Source organism: Heptranchias perlo, chromosome 38 (assembly GCF_035084215.1).
Source record: "Heptranchias perlo isolate sHepPer1 chromosome 38, sHepPer1.hap1, whole genome shotgun sequence".
NCBI lineage: Eukaryota > Metazoa > Chordata > Chondrichthyes > Hexanchiformes > Hexanchidae > Heptranchias > Heptranchias perlo.
In genome coordinates, this window is record NC_090362.1 from 4,262,779 (window position 1) to 4,278,444 (window position 15,666).

At 46.3% G+C, this 15,666-nt stretch overlaps 2 protein-coding genes across 2 annotated transcripts in view; both read left to right on the top strand.

Annotated features, from left to right (window-relative positions):
* Positions 1–368: 368 nt before the first annotated feature.
* The window catches only part of lactb (lactamase, beta), a 36,628-nt gene continuing 21,330 nt past the window's right edge, over positions 369–15,666 (top strand). The window contains exon 1 of the mRNA XM_067973308.1: positions 369–893. Within this exon, the coding sequence (XP_067829409.1) occupies positions 582–893 (312 nt within the window). The 5' untranslated portion in view covers positions 369–581. The remainder of the gene's footprint in view (positions 894–15,666) is intronic.
* Positions 13,652–15,537, top strand: LOC137304600 (vimentin-like). Its single transcript, XM_067973242.1, has one exon. It carries the CDS (start codon positions 13,826–13,828, stop codon positions 14,861–14,863), a length of 1,038 nt encoding a protein of 345 aa, XP_067829343.1. The 5' UTR covers positions 13,652–13,825; the 3' UTR covers positions 14,864–15,537.

The following is a 15,666-nucleotide window of genomic DNA, read 5'->3' on the forward strand; positions in this document are numbered from 1 at the left end:
GCGCCGGTGGTGAAGGGAGTGAATGCTTACGGTGGTGGATGGGGTGCCAATCAAGCGGGCTGCTTTGCCCTGGATGGTGTCGAGCTTCTTGAGTGTTGTTGGAGCTGCACTCATCCAGGCAAGTGCAAGTGTGAAAAGCACTATATAAATGCAGAAACTGCTGACCTTTTGATCGAGGTGGCTCCTGGCTGGTTCAGAAGCCCACAGGCGGAGTGTGGATCTGAGGGCTGCCGGGTGCCACTCGGGGATAACCGAGGGCTGCCAGTCCCTATGGCTCTGTACCCCAATAACAAAATAACAAGCAGTATGAGGAAAGGGGGGGGGGGGGGGAGATAATTCCAATGTAAACATATGTTAAAACCCTCTGAGCAGAGAGCTCACGCCCAGTTGAATGCTCAGTGCTCTGCTTGCTGTGTTGGGTTTGCCCCCAGAGACTTTGCCCTGACAGGGGAGCAATCGATGTTGGATTGTTGAGGGCTGGGGTTTGAGCTGTGTTGGGCTCGGCTGGACTCGGCTCGGTGTCGGGACCGACTGTGGGTGCTCCTGTTCGGGGGCCGGGCCGGGCTGGGCCGTGTCTGACCATGTCCCGCTTCTGGAAGCCCCTCGCCGGCCGGCGGGGACTCGGGCCGGCGTGGCGTCCGCACCGAGCGCCGCTGCGGCTTCTCGGCGGGGCCCGGCCGCCCTGGGCTTTGGGCTCGGCCCGCCGGCTCGGCCTGGGCCTGGGCCTGGGCCTGGGCCTGGGGCTCGGCTTAGCTCTCACACTCGGCCTCGGAGAGCGCTCCTGGATGCCGCAGTCTGAATGCCAGCCGGAGGAAGAGGAGCAGCAGAAGGAGGCGAGCGGGGCACTGGCATCGGCCAGAGAAAGAGGGCGCGATCTACTGCAGAGGATCAAGGTGAGCAGCACCCTCATGGGCTTTGCATTGGGTTGGACTCCTGGACCCCTCCCTAAAGTGCAAACAGTCCCCACCCCCGGGTCCCTAAAGTGCAAACAAGCCCCACCCCCGGGTCCCTAAAGTCCAAACATTCCCCACCCCCGGGTCCCTAAAGTGCAAACAGTCCCCACCCCCGGGTCCCTAAAGTGCAAACAGTCCCCACCCCCGGGTCCCTAAAGTGCAAACAGTCCCCACCCCCGGGTCCCTAAAGTGCAAACAGTCCCCACCCCCGGGTCCCTAAAGTGCAAACAGTCCCCACCCCCGGGTCCCTAAAGTGCAAACAGTCCCCACCCCCGGGTCCCTAAAGTGCAAACAGTCCCCACCCCCGGGTCCCTAAAGTGCAAACAGTCCCCACCCCTGGGTCCCTAAAGTGCAAACAGTCCCCACCCCCGGGTCCCTAAAGTCCAAACAGTCCCCACCCCCGGGTCCCTAAAGTGCAAACAAGCCCCACTCCTGGGTCCCTAAAGTGCAAACAGTCCCCACCCCTGGGTCCCTAAAGTGCAAACAGTCCCCACCCCCGGGTCCCTAAAGTCCAAACAGTCCCCACCCCCGGGTCCCTAAAGTGCAAACAGTCCCTGCCAATTTGACATAACTTGCAAATTTGACCACTTTGCATTCAAATTTTATTTGAAAACCAGAAATATGCTTTCCAAGAAAACTTGCCAAAACAAATAAATAGAAATATCAAAAATACATATATGTGTGTGTGTATATAGATATATATATATAAAAATTAAAAACAAGTGTGACAAACAGGAAGTCTCAAGAATGAATATATGAAAATATGTTTGTCTGACTTGTTTCCTGTTGTCGTGATTTAGTAACAAAAGTAAGATTGGCACTTGCAGGAAGTGCACACTTGATGCAAGTCCTCTAATCGTTATAGTGGACCTTGTGGTGTTGGCTTCGGCCTCTCGCCATCTGCCCTTGAGGGGAGAAAATGGGAGTGGATGGCGGAATAAGGGTGAGGTGAATGACAGTAAAGTGAGGGGGGGAAGATACAAGGGTTAAGTGGGCAGTTCAAAGAGGAAGAGAGGGTTAGTGATAGGAGTGGTAGGAAGGGGGCAGTGGGAGGGTGAAAGGGTAGTAGATATGATGGGGGGGGAGGGGCTGGTTAAGGAGCTGTTCTACATTATCTCAGCAATCCTTCCTGCCCCCCAGTCATTGACTGCTCCTTTCCCTGCCACAGCACGCCATTATCACCCAGCACTTCCCATCCGAAAGGAGAGAAGAAAAAGACAGAAGAGTAAAAACAGTTAGGGAGAGAGAAGCAGAAAAAGAGAGGACAGCAGTGGGAAATATTTTAAAACGGTGATTAAAAGTTCAGCAGAAATTTACTCCACTAAAAAACAATAATAAATTAATCAATAATGAGACACCATGGATGAATAAAGGCATAAAGGCACAATTGAAACTAAAGAAAACGGCATACACGAAGTACATAGACAATAAAGGAGGATGACAAAAGGGAATACGGAGAGGTTAGGAAAGAAGATAATAAAACAATTAGGAAGATAAAGAGGAATACAAAATTAAATTATCAAGGAATAACAATAAAAAGAAATAGCAAAGTATTATACAGACACAAATAACAAAAAGGAAAATCAGAATAGGGATAGGGCCACTGAGGGATACACACGATAAACTCACACGTAATGACAGCGAAATGGCAGAAATATTGAATAATTACTTTGCCTCAGTTAATTACCAGGGAGACTAACAGGGTGGACATAACATTAGAAGAGATCAAAAAAGATAGAAAGACATTTAAGATAGAACAGGGGGGAGAAATAGATAATTGATAAACTAGTCAAACTTAGAGGAGAGGATCAAACCCCTGGTCCAGATGGATTACATCCATGCATACTGAAAGAAGTTAGGGAAGAGACAGAGGCATTCATTTATATAAAAAAAATCACTAGAAAAGGGAAAATGCCATGAGGACTGGCAGACAGCTAATGTTATTCCTATGTTTAAAAAGAGAGATAGAACAAGTCCAGGGAACTATAGACCTGTTAGCTTAATATCAGTGGTAGGAAAGATACAGAATCTTTACTCAGATGTAATAGAAAAACATCTAGAAACCGAAAATAAAAAATAGTCAGCAAGGATTTAAAGAGCTCGTGCTCGACCAACCTTATTAAATTCTTTGAAGTAGTAACAGAAAGAGAAGACAAGGGTAATGTAGTAGATGTAATATATTTGGATTTTCAAAAAGACCTTCAATAAAGGTACCGCATAGTCGACTCATGACTAAGGTCAGAGCATGTGGTGTCAGGGGACAAGTAGCAGAATGGATAGCAAGCTGGCTACAAAACAGAAAACAGTAGACGTTAAAAGGTGTTTACTCAGACTGGCAAAAGGCGGGAAATGGTGTTCCTCAGGGATCGGTGCTGGGACCACTGTTCACCATTCACAAACAATTTGGACTCGGGAATCAGAAGTACAATTTCAAAATTTGCAGATGACACTAAATTGTGGGGTTAGTTAATACTTGGGAAGACTGACAAAATACAAGGACGTTAATAAACTTGCAGAATGGGTGTGTAAATCGCAAATTAATTTCAGTGTAGATGATAAGTGTGAGGTGGTGCATTTTGGTAGGAAGAATAAGAGGGCCACATACTGCCTGGATAATAAGAGTCTAAATAGGGTACAGGAGCCAAGGGATCTAGGGGTACAGATACACAAATCACTAAAAGTAGGTTAATAAGGCCAAGCAGGCCAAGCAAACCAAGCACTGGGTTTCATTTTTATAGAGGGATAGAATTGAAAAGCAGAGAAGTTATGTTAAACTTGTATAGAACCTTGGTTAGACCGCACTTGGAGTACTGTGAACAGTTCTGGTCTCCATATTACAAAAAGAATATAGAGGCATTGAAGAAGGTACAAAAACAATTTACAAGGATGATACCAGAACAGAGAAGTCATAACTATCAGGAAAGACTGAACAGGCTGGGACTCTTCTCTAGAAAAGAGAAGGCTGAGGGATGACTTAATAGAGTTCTTTAAGAATATGTTGGGGTTTGATAGGGTAGACATAGAGAAGAGGTTGCCACTTGTGGGAGAGACTAGAACTAGGGGCTGTAAATATAAAATAGTTATTAATAAATCCAATAAAGAATTCAGGAGAAACTTCTTTACCCAGAGAGTGGTGAGAATGTGGCACTTGCTATCAGACGATGTAGTTGAGGCAGATAGCATAGATGCATTTAAGGGGAAGCTTGATAAGTACATGAGGGAGAAAGGAATAGCAGGTAATGCTGATAGGGTGAGATGAAGTAGGGTGAGGGGAGGCTCATGGAACATAAATGCCAGCATGGACCAGTTGGCCGACTGGCTGTTTCTGTGCTGTAAATTGTATGTAATTATATGTAATGCTAAATGTAGAGAAACAGCAACACAAGACAACAGAGACAGATGAGAGAGAGAACTCTAACTTACAGGTGATCAACTGATATATCAAAAAATACCTAATGTTTTAAGACTGTAACACACCCCACAGTTTAGTTGATGTTTCCCAGCTGCAGTGACCTTGCTCTTGGTTGCAGTGCTGTGACTGCATTGGTCGGCTTACTAGTGTTGTTCTATTTCACAAGTCTTCCCTAGCACCAAACAGCCATGGGATATCACTAGTAATATAATAATAATAATAATAATAAAGTGCTTGTGCACACATTTCCATGGATGAAAGACTTCAGTTATTTGAATTGGATAAATACTTGAAGGGAAAAAATTTGCAAGGTTATGGAACAAGAGCAGGGGAATGGGACTATTGGATAGCTCTTTCAAAGAGCCAGCACAGGCACGATGGGTCAAATGGCCTCCTCCTCCTGTGCTGGATCTACTATGATTTCCATTCACAGCATCACTGTTGGGCAAGTTTATTCTAAGCAAATTCCTGTAGCTGATTGGAAGAAATGCTCATATAAGCAAGCCAACCATCCGTTTAAAAATAAACAATAGTCATTTGGAACAAACAGAGAAACATCCCCTCCTCACAACAGAAAATGTCTTCACACAGGAGTCAATATATCCATAACCAATGACTTACAAAATAACCTAAGCAATCACAGAGGAGAAAATAAAGCCAGCCATTTCAACCTCACTTCTGATTTGCACCAAAGGCAATTAAAGAAAGAACCTGCATTTATATAGAACCTTTCATGACCTCAGGATGTCCCAAAGTGCTTTGCAGCCAATTAATTACTTCTGAAGTGTAGTCACTGTTGTAATATAGAAATTAAACTAACTGACCTCAACCTGGACTGCCCCGACCTCTCCCCAACAGAGAATTAAACTAATTGTCTGAGGTGCTGCTTATTTATCAATTAGGCCTTATGGCTTTAAAGAGACACAGTTCCACTTAGCAGCAGAATAATATATTGCCCATTACATGATATAATACGCCTGTCATAAAACTGTCTATCACTCAACCTGAGGATATCTGTATGTAAAAATGTTTTGTGTCTATATTGAACATTAATTTTGAAGTCTGCCCAATATAAAGGAGACCAGCATCTCCGTGCTTCTTATTCCTCAGCCCACTCAGCTGTTACTGTCAGTTGAAAGCGTGAGGTTTCATAAACATTATGGAGACTGGATAGCACTACAGAATTACAGCACGGGCAATTATCAGCAGACAGATGGTCAGAGGATACTAAAGTGTGACAGGAAGTAAGATTTCCACTTGCAGGAAGTGCACACTATAAACAATACAGTGGATCTTTGTGACGTTGCTAAGGATGGAGTATAATAACTCTTTGTTACTTTTTGCTGATTTGTCTCTCCTGCTTTTGTACCTTTGGGTTGTACTTGCCTCTGCCTTTTCCACTTTTGTTCCTCTTTGGACGTGCAGTTCTGTTTCTCTCTTTCTTTGTTTTCTCTCTGCTTCCTTTGACTTCTGTCTCTTTTTGTTGTTGTGTTTCTGGTGGGAGGTTAATGGGTGTTGTGGCAGGTATGGGCAGGGTCGTGGGCAAGACCTTGGCTCAGGGGTGAGGACAGGGACTGAACTGAGGCTGCAGCGAAGAGTTGGGTTGCAGGTGGGGAAGGGAAATGGAGAGAGTGTTTTGTGCCCTACTCCTTCACGTTAAAGAGACACTGACATTGCAGCCGACCCAGTCCAATTACCCCTGTATGCTACTGTGTTCCTTGCTCCTCCGTTGAGCTCCCTCACCATCAGTCATATTTCCCATGTTATGCCCCCCGCCCGCCAATCCCTCTCCCCACTGCACTTTACCCCTCAAACACTTGCTTTCATCTCACCCTGTCGCTCACATCGCCTTCCCACAACTTGCCGTTTGAATTAAGCCCTCGGATTTTGAGTCATGCATGGAGCAAGGCATCTCTCCAATGGTCGAGGCAAACTTTGGGTTGTGCAAAATTGGAGAGATTTGGCTGGGGTGCAGGATATCTGCATGACGTCAGGTTCCACGTGCATGCTGACGACACCCAGTTCTACCTCACCATCACCTCTCTCGACCGCTCCAGTGCTCCCGCTGTGTCGACCTGCTTGTCTGACATCTAGTCCTGGATGAGCTGCAATTTCCTCCAATTAAGCATTGGGAAGACTGAAGCCATTTTCTTGGACCCTGCCACAAACTCCATTCCCTCGCCACCGATTCCATCCCCCTCCCTGACCACTGTCTCAGGCTGAACCAGATTGTTCGCAACCTTAGCGTCCTATTTGAAGTTGAGCTGAGCTTCCAACCCCATATCCTCTCCATCACCAAGACCACCTACTTCCACCTCCATAATATCGCCCGTCTCCACCCCTGTCTCAGCCCATCCACTGTTGAAACCCTCATCCATGATTTTGTTACAGCCAAACTCTAATATTCCAATGCTCTCCTGGCTGGCCTCCCATCTTCCACCCTTCATAAACTTGAGCTCATCCAAAATGCTGCTGCCCATATCCTAACTCGCACCAAGTCCCGTACACCCACCACCCCTGTGCTCACTGAGCTACGTCGGTTCCTGGTCCGGGAACGCCTCGATTTTAAAATTTTCATCCTCGTGTTCAAATTCCTCCATGGTCTTGCCCTTCCCTATCTCTGCAACCTCCTCCAGCTCTACAACACTCCAAGAACTCTGCATTCCTCCAACTATGGCCTTGTGCATCCTCCACTCCCTTTGCCCCACCATTGGTGGCTGTGCCTTTAGCCGTCTCGGCTCTAACCTCTGGAATTCCCTTCTTAAACCTCTCTGCCTCTCTTCCTTTAAGGGCCTCCTTAAAACCCATCTCTTCAGTCAAGCTTTTAGTCATGCCTCCTAATATCTCCTTCTTTGGCTCGATGTAAATTTGAGCTCATCCAAAACTCTGCTGTCCATATCCTAATTCGCACCAAGTCCTGTTCACCCATCACTCCTATGCCCGCTGACCTACATTGGCTCCCGATCCGGCACGCCTTGATTTAAAAACTTTCATCCTTGGTTTCAAATCCCTCCATGGCCTCGCCCCTCCCTATCTCTGCAACCTTCTCCGGTCCTACAACTCTCCGAGATCTCGGCACTCCTCCAATTCAGGCCTCTTGCGCATCCCCAAATTTCATCATTCCACTATTGGCGACCGTGCCTTCAGCTGCCTAGGCCCAAAGTTTTGGAATTCCCTCCCTAAACCTTTCTGCCTCTCTCTCCTCCTTTAGATGCTCCTTAAAGCCTGCCTCTTTGACCAAGCCTTTCCTAATATCACCTTATGTGGCTCAGTGTCAAATTTTGTTTGATTACGTTCCTGTGAAGCGCCTTGGGACGTTTTACCGTGTTAAAGGTGCTGTATAAATGCAAGTTGTTACAATCTCCTCTGCTACCGTTTCGCAGCACTCTCTTGTGCCATCAGCTCATACTGCCTTCCAACCACTCCACCAGTCTATATGCCCCTTGCTTACCTGTTATGCTGTCTCGCTGCTACACTCCTTCCCTTACCCCCTTTCCTGTTGCTTTCCATGTTGTATCTCCTCCTAATCTCCTGCCATTCCTCCCTCTCCTCCTTTGTTTTCTAATTACACCTTTGGTACCATTGCTTCCCTATTGCTACCACTGTCCAACTACCATCACTTCTGCTTACCACGACTGGCTTTTCTCCTCTCATCCACCTCATAAGGTTGGCCGAGTGACAGGACAGGAAGCGTGCACTATATGAAAGACGTGTAATGTATTATATAGATAGATATACTAGTAAATGTCCAGTGGTGTTAATCACAGTGAGTTAGAAGGTACACTGTTTTATAACAGCAGGGGTGTTATGCACAGTATATTTATGGTGATTGAATAATTCAAATTAACTGTGTTTCGCAATTTGAATTCCTCAATTCTGGCCATTTTCCTGTGAAAACCATTATTTTTCTACCTATTTTCCTTAACAAAAAAGTGCTATATATATTTTAGGAAATCACTGTACATATTGTCACACACAGTACTTAGAGATATGCATTTAGGATACCAGGGAAACTGGTTGATTTTCTTGATAGCTGTTCTGAGTCTATGTGGGTCATGTAGGTTTCCAGATTTCACAAATCATATCTTTGACTGGCTGTCTCACAGATGTTTCATCCACATGTTTGTTGTGGGGAGAGTGGTGCTCCATCATGGAGGGGAAAGGTGTGTCATTTTGCAGCTAGCAGTGACAGCTAGTCCAGTCTGCCTGGGGGAGGGGTGGAGTTTGCTCTTTAGAGGGTCGGCCCCACGGATCTACAGGAATTGCGAGCCCAGTCGAGCTTTGCTCGAAAGGCTAAATGTGGGGCCAGACCTGAACGTATGCAGCAGAAAGTATCCCTCTGTCAGAACCCCTCCCGCATTTATCCCTCATGGTGGGGTGGTATTTGTGTGCCAAGTGTGGGATGCTTCATGCTCTGTGTGTTATCCTGGGTTTATTCTACTGCATTCTGCTGTAGGTGAGAAAGAGAGAACTGGCATTTATATAGCGCCTTTCACGACCTCAGGAAGTCCCAAAGTGCTTGACTGATCTAATGTAGGAAATGCGGCAGCCAATTTGTGCACAGCAAGCTCCCACAAACAGTGATGAGATAATGACCAGATAATCTATTTTAGTGATGTTGATTGAGGGACAAATATTGGCCAGGACACCAGGGAGAACTCCCCAGTTCTTCTTTGAAATAGTGCAGTGGGATCTTTTACGTCCACCTGAGAGGGCAGAATGGGCCTCGGTTTAACATCTCATCTGAAAGACGGCACCTCCAACAATGCAGCACTCCCTCAGTTTTTGCACTGAAGTGTCAGCATGGATTATGTGCTCAAGTCCGTGGAGTGGGACTTAAACCCACAGCTTTCTAACTCCGAGGCGAGAGGGCCATGGCTGACACCCAAGGTGGCAGTTGTGATGGTTTGTCTCCACATTTCTCACATTTCCTCCTCCCTTATCCAGTGACCGACATCTTGCACCCAGGCTTCTTTTGTCGCCTTTTGAACTGGAAGCGATCGTGGTAGAGAAGGTCTAGCTACACTTATGTGGAGTGGAGGCACCATTCTAGCGGGGTCCACTCATGGAGCTTTTCACGCACGGTGGAGTTTCGGAAGAAATGTTTAATGTTGGCAGAATAGCTCATGCTGGTTGCAGTGGAATCTGTCTGTTGTTAATTGAAAGGGAATAATCTGACCTCTGTTGAGGAGCTGACCAAGTCTGGTGATGCCTTTGGCATGCCCGGTACCAAATGCCTCGGGGAGCTCTTCATTACACCAGATTGGGGAAAGGACCAATATGCGCTGAAGGATCTTCAGCAAGATTCAAACCTCTGTCCAGGCAGATATTGTCGTTACCATCATTAGTTTTTTCTGGGCATCTGTCAGATTTCCCTTGGGGCCTATAGAGAGCAGACCATGTAGGAGGGGTTGGCTGAGAAGCCCTATTCGCTATGCCTAGCCATTGGTCAATGAGGACTTACCTGGTTCCAGGCCAGAACTCCTTGGAGTTTTGGAGATCAGATACTTATCTAATTCCCTTTCAACTGGTAACAGAGTATCTGGGGGTGAATTTCCGTGGGTGTTCTCCCGCTGATCCGTTAGAACTTTGACAGAAGAGCTGTGGAAATCCCAGATAAACAGTGTAAGCGAAGTTCACGCAAATTTTCCAGTTACAGCAGACAAGCAGGAGAATCCAGTGGAAATCCCACCCATCTCAGTGTGGTAAAACATTCCTTCTGTGTGATTAATGGATTCTTTAGAGAGGAGAATACAGAGCAGGAGAGTGAAGAAAGGCAAGGGGCTGAATTCAAATTCTCAAACTACCATGGTATGATCTGAATCACGTTCTCTGGATTATTAGTCCAGTAACATAGCCACTACATTGCCATACCTAAGATAAAGATTGGATAAGTATGTGGAGAGGGAGACCATAAGAGGAATTGTATAAGCATGTGGAGAGGGAGCACGGGAAAGGGAATTGGATCAACATGTGGAGAGGAAAGATGGGACTTGGAATTGGATGTGGAGAGGAGGAACATGAGGAACTGGATAAGTCTATGGAGAGGAAGAACATGAGGATTTAGATAAGTATGTGGAGATAAAGAACATGAGGAATTGGATGAATATGTGGAGAGGGAAAACATCAACAATTGGATAAGTATGTCGGGAGAACATATGAATTAAGAGCAGGCGTAGGCCATTCGGCCCCTCGAGCCTGCTCTGCCATTTGATAAGATCATGACTGATCTGATTGTGACCTCAACCCTACTTTCCCATCTATCTACTATAACCTTTGACTCCCTTGTTAATCAGGAATCTATCTAACTCAGCCTTAAAAATATTCAATGACCATGCCCCCACCGCTCCACCGGGAGTTCCACAGACTCACAACCCTCTGAGAGAAAAATGTTTTCCTCATCTCTGTCTTAAATGGGAGACCCCTTATTTTTAAACTGTGCCCCCTAGTTCTAGTCCCTCCCATAAGGGGAAACATCCTCGCAGCATAAACCCCTCCTAGTCCCCTCAGGATCTTATATGTTTCAATAAAATCACCTCTCATTCTTCTAAACTCCAGTGTATACAGGCCCAACTTGTCCAACCTTTCCTCATAAGATAGCCCCCTCATCCCAGGAATCAGTCGAGTGAACCTTCTCTGAACCGCTTCCAAAGCAATTACGTCCTTTCTTAAATAAGGAGACCAAAACTGCATACAGTATTCTAGATGTGTTCTCACCAATGCCCTGTACAACTGTAGCAAAACATCTCTACTTTTATATTCCATTCCTCTTGCAATAAATGACATCATCCCATTTGCCTTCCTAATCACTTGCTGTATCTGCATACTAACTTTTTGTGATTCATGTACTAGGACTCCCAGATCCCTCTGTACCTCAGAGTTCTGCAGTCTCTCTCCATTTAAATAATATACTGCTTTTCTATTCCTCCTGCCAAAGTGGACAAGTTCACATTTTCCCATCTGCCAAATGTTTGCCCACACACCTAAACTATCTATATCCCTTTGCAGACTCCTTATGTCCTCTTCACAACTTACTTTCCTACCTACCTTTGTGTCATCAGCAAATTTAGCAACCATACATTCAGTCCCTTCATCCAAGTCATTGATATAGATTGTAAATAGTTGCAGCCCAAGTACTGATTTCTGTGGCACTCGACTCGTTACATCTTGCCAACCAGAAAATGACCCATTTTATGCCTACTCTCTGTTTCCTGTTTGCTAACCAATCCTTTATCCATGCTAATATGTTGCCCCCTACACCATGAGCTCTTATTTTGTGCAGTAGCCTTTGATCTGACACCTTGTCAAAAGCCTTTTGGAAATCCAAGTACACCACATCCACAGGATCCCCTTTATCCACGTTGCTTGTTACTTCCTCAAAGAACTTGGAAGCGTATTGAACAGTGAGGAGGATAGTGATAGACTTCAAGAGGATATAGGCAGGCTGGTGAAATGGGCGGACACGTGGCAGATGAAATTTAACTCAGAAAAATGCGAGGAGAGGCAATATAAACTAGAGGGCACAATTCCAAAAGGGGTACAGGAACAGAGAGATCTGGGAGTATATGTGCACAAATCATTGAAGGTGGCAGGGCAGATTGAGAAAGCGGTTAAAAAAGCATACGGGATCCTGGGCTTTATAAATAGAGGCATAGAGTACAAAAGCAAGGAAGTCATGATGAACCTTTATAAAGCACTGATTCGACCACAACTGGAGTATTGCACTTTAGGAAAGATGTGATGGCCTTAGAGATGGTGCAGAAAAGATTTGCTAGAATGATTCTAGGGGTGAGGGACTTTAGTCACGTGGATAGACTGGAGTAGCTGGGGTTGTTCTCCTTGGAATAGAGAAGATTGAAAGGAGATTTGATAGAGGTATTTAAAATCATGAAGGGTCTATAGATAGAATAGAGAGAGAGAAACAGTTCCCATTGGTGGAAGGGTCAAGAACCAGGGGACATAGATTTAAAGTGATTGGCAAAAGAAGCAAAGGTGACATGAGGAAAAACTTTTTTACACAGCGAGTGGTTATGATCTGGAATGCACTGCCAGGGTGAGTGGTGATTGTAAACAATTTTACAACACCAAGTTATAGTCCAGCAATTTTATTTTAAATTCACAAGCTTTCGGAGGCTTCCTCCTTCCTCAGGTAAATGTTTCCTCAGAAAACATTTACCTGAGGAAGGAGGAAGCCTCCGAAAGCTTGTGAATTTAAAATAAAATTGCTGGACTATAACTTGGTGTTGTAAAATTGTTTACAATTGTCAACCCCAGTCCATCACCGGCATCTCCACATCAGGGTGAGTGGTGGAAGCAGATTCAGTCGTGGCTTTTAAAGGGGACTGGATAAGTACTTGAAAGGAAAAAATTTGCAGGACTACGGGGATAGGGCGGGGGAATGGGACTAGCTGGATTGCTCTTCATAGAGCAGGCCGGACTTGATGGGCCAAATGGCCTCCTTCTGTGCTGTACCTTTCTATGATTCTAAGAGGGAGAACATGAAGAATTGGATAAGTATGTGGAGATGAAGAACATGAGGAATTGGGTTAAGTAGATGGAGAGGGAAAACATGAGGAATTGGGTAAGTATGTGGAGAGGGAGAACATGAGGAATTGGTTAAGTAGATGGAGAGGGAAAACATGAGGAATATGGTAAGTAGATGGAGAGGGAAAACATGTGGAATTGGGTAAGTAGATGGAGAGGGAAAACATGAGGAATATGGTAGGTAGATGGAGAGGGAAAACATGAGGAATTGGGTAAGTAGATGGAGAAGGAAAACATGAGGAATTGGGTAAGTATGTGGAGAGAGAGAACATGAGGAATTGGATAAGTATGTGGAGATGAAGAACATGAGGAATTGGGTTAAGTAGATGGAGAGGGAAAACATGAGGAATTGGTTAAGTAGATGGAGAGGGAAAACATGAGGAATTGGTTAAGTATGTGGAGAGGGAGAACATGAGGAATTGGTTAAGTAGATGGAGAGGGAAAACATGAGGAATATGGTAAGTAGATGGAGGGGGAAAACATGAGGAATATGGTAAGTAGATGGAGAGGGAAAACATGTGGAATTGGGTAAGTAGATGGAGAGGGAAAACATGAGGAATATGGTAGGTAGATGGAGAGGGAAAACATGATGAATGTGTGGAGAGGCGGGGGACACGAGGCATTGGACGAGGGGGCATGAGGCGGGCGGACATGTTCCCCGGGCGGCGGCCGTTGGGCGGGGCTCGCGCTGTGCCGTTGGTGCCGCCGCGCGCGCCCCGCCCGGTTGCCGCGTGGGGTTTTGTTTTGAAAAGCCGGCCCGGGTTCTCCCGCCCAACGGTTTCGAGCGCTCGGAGCTAACGGCAAGGGGAAAGCAGAGGGTGCGTGCACTGCCACCCACCCGCCCCCCCCTGCCTCCTCACCCCCACCACCCCCCCTCGACCTCCATCTTTGATTCACCTTCAACCGAGACGGGAGCATGTTTTCGGGCTCCAGGACCTCGTCGCCGGGCTCGGGCTCGGGCTCGGGCGCCTGCTCGGAGCGGACGGCCGAGGTGGCCAGCACCGAGACGAATGAGCGGGAGTTCCAGGAGGGCATCCAGGAGGGCAAGGAGCAGATCAAGGAGCTGAACGAGCGCTTCGCCAAGTACATCAACAACACGGTGCTGAACCTCCAGCGCAAGAACAAGGAGCTGCTGGCCGAGCTCAAGCGGGTGGAGCGGGAGGAGTTCAACGCGGTGGAGAAGGTCTACCAGAAGGAGTACCAGGACTTCCAGGCCAGGGTGGACGAGATCCAGAACGAGCTGGTGCTCCTCAAGCTGGAGAAGGACAAGCTCAAGTGCCGGCTGGAGAAGGAGTGCCAGCTGAAGAGGGAGTTCGACCGCGACTTCCAGGACCTGAAGAAGAAGTACGAGGACTCGCTGGCCGGGCTGGACAAGCTCCAGTGCCAGTACAAGCTGCAGGAGGGCCAGCTGACCCAGCTCCGGCTGGTGCGCGACCAGGAGCGCATCTACTGGCAGCAGAAGATCGACAACCTGCAGAACCTGGACCAGGTGGAGAGCGGCACGCTGGACCTGGAGCAGGCGCTGCGCAACATGCGCCTCGAGTACGAGCAGCTGGCCCGCCGCAACAAGGAGGAGCTGCTGCGCTACCGCCACAAGTTCGAGGAGAACAACGTGCCGCTGCAGAAGATGAAGAAGGAGACCGAGTGCTACCGCAGCCGCATGACCGACCTGCGGCTGCGGGACGAGATGCACAAGAGCCACCTGCAGGAGAAGGAGCGGGAGATCAACCGGATCAAGGAGTACAACAAGGCGCTGGAGAAGAAGATCGAGGCGCACACGGCCGATTTTCAGACTCTGCTGGCGGTTAAGAATGGTCTGGAGCAGGAGCTGTCCGGCTACAAGAGCCTCCTGATTCAGGTGGAGAAGAAGTCGAGGGACTATTCCTCTCCGCCGTGCTTGACAGCTCCTCCCTCCAAAGCTGCGGCGGAAGATCTCAACAAGATGTGGTGTTAGTGCACTTAGGGACATTCACAGTTACAACATATGAGGCATACTTTTATACACTAATTTTATTTTGAGCTTTATAGACAATACTTAAAGACCCTTCAAATTAGATTACAGTAATCTTGTTAATAACTGCCAATTCTGCTATCAGGCACAGCGATTTTATGTGCTGATTATTTTTTGTAACCGTTTGTTTTTAATTACTTGTGCTTGGTAAAGGTACATTGAGATGCCCCCATTTATAGACAGAAAGTTCTTAGAATGTTTGTAATATGGAACCTATTCTAAGAACAGACTTGTTTTTGTTCAAAACAGCCCAACTATAGTCAGAATTCAAACTCGATGGATGAACTTTTGGTCATGTAGCCCTCTCTCCGCAAATACAGCCTTTCCGTTAATAACTCACAAATAGCTTTCCTGGTTGTAATTCCATCAAGTTAGTTGGTGTCATTGACTTAGTTTCATTTTTTCCTAGAGTATTTGGCATGCGTATCATTTTTTGTCAATCAGAGGTCTATACTGTAACAGTTTGCAAACATGTGAAGATACCATTTTAGGCTTTCAGGTATCCTTTTCATTTAAACAAGTGTGGAAAAAGTAAAGTTTGATCATTAAATATGTGTAACAGATGTTAACTTTAGTCCTATTATTTTCCTCATTAAACCACATCATAAACTATGTTGAGAGTGATATTTTGTGATAAAATTCAGAAAATGAGACAGTCATTATGTTTGATGTATTTTGTGATATTGGTTTAGGTCTGTGCACTGACATTTACTATAACAATGAAATGGAGCAAAAACAAGTATTTG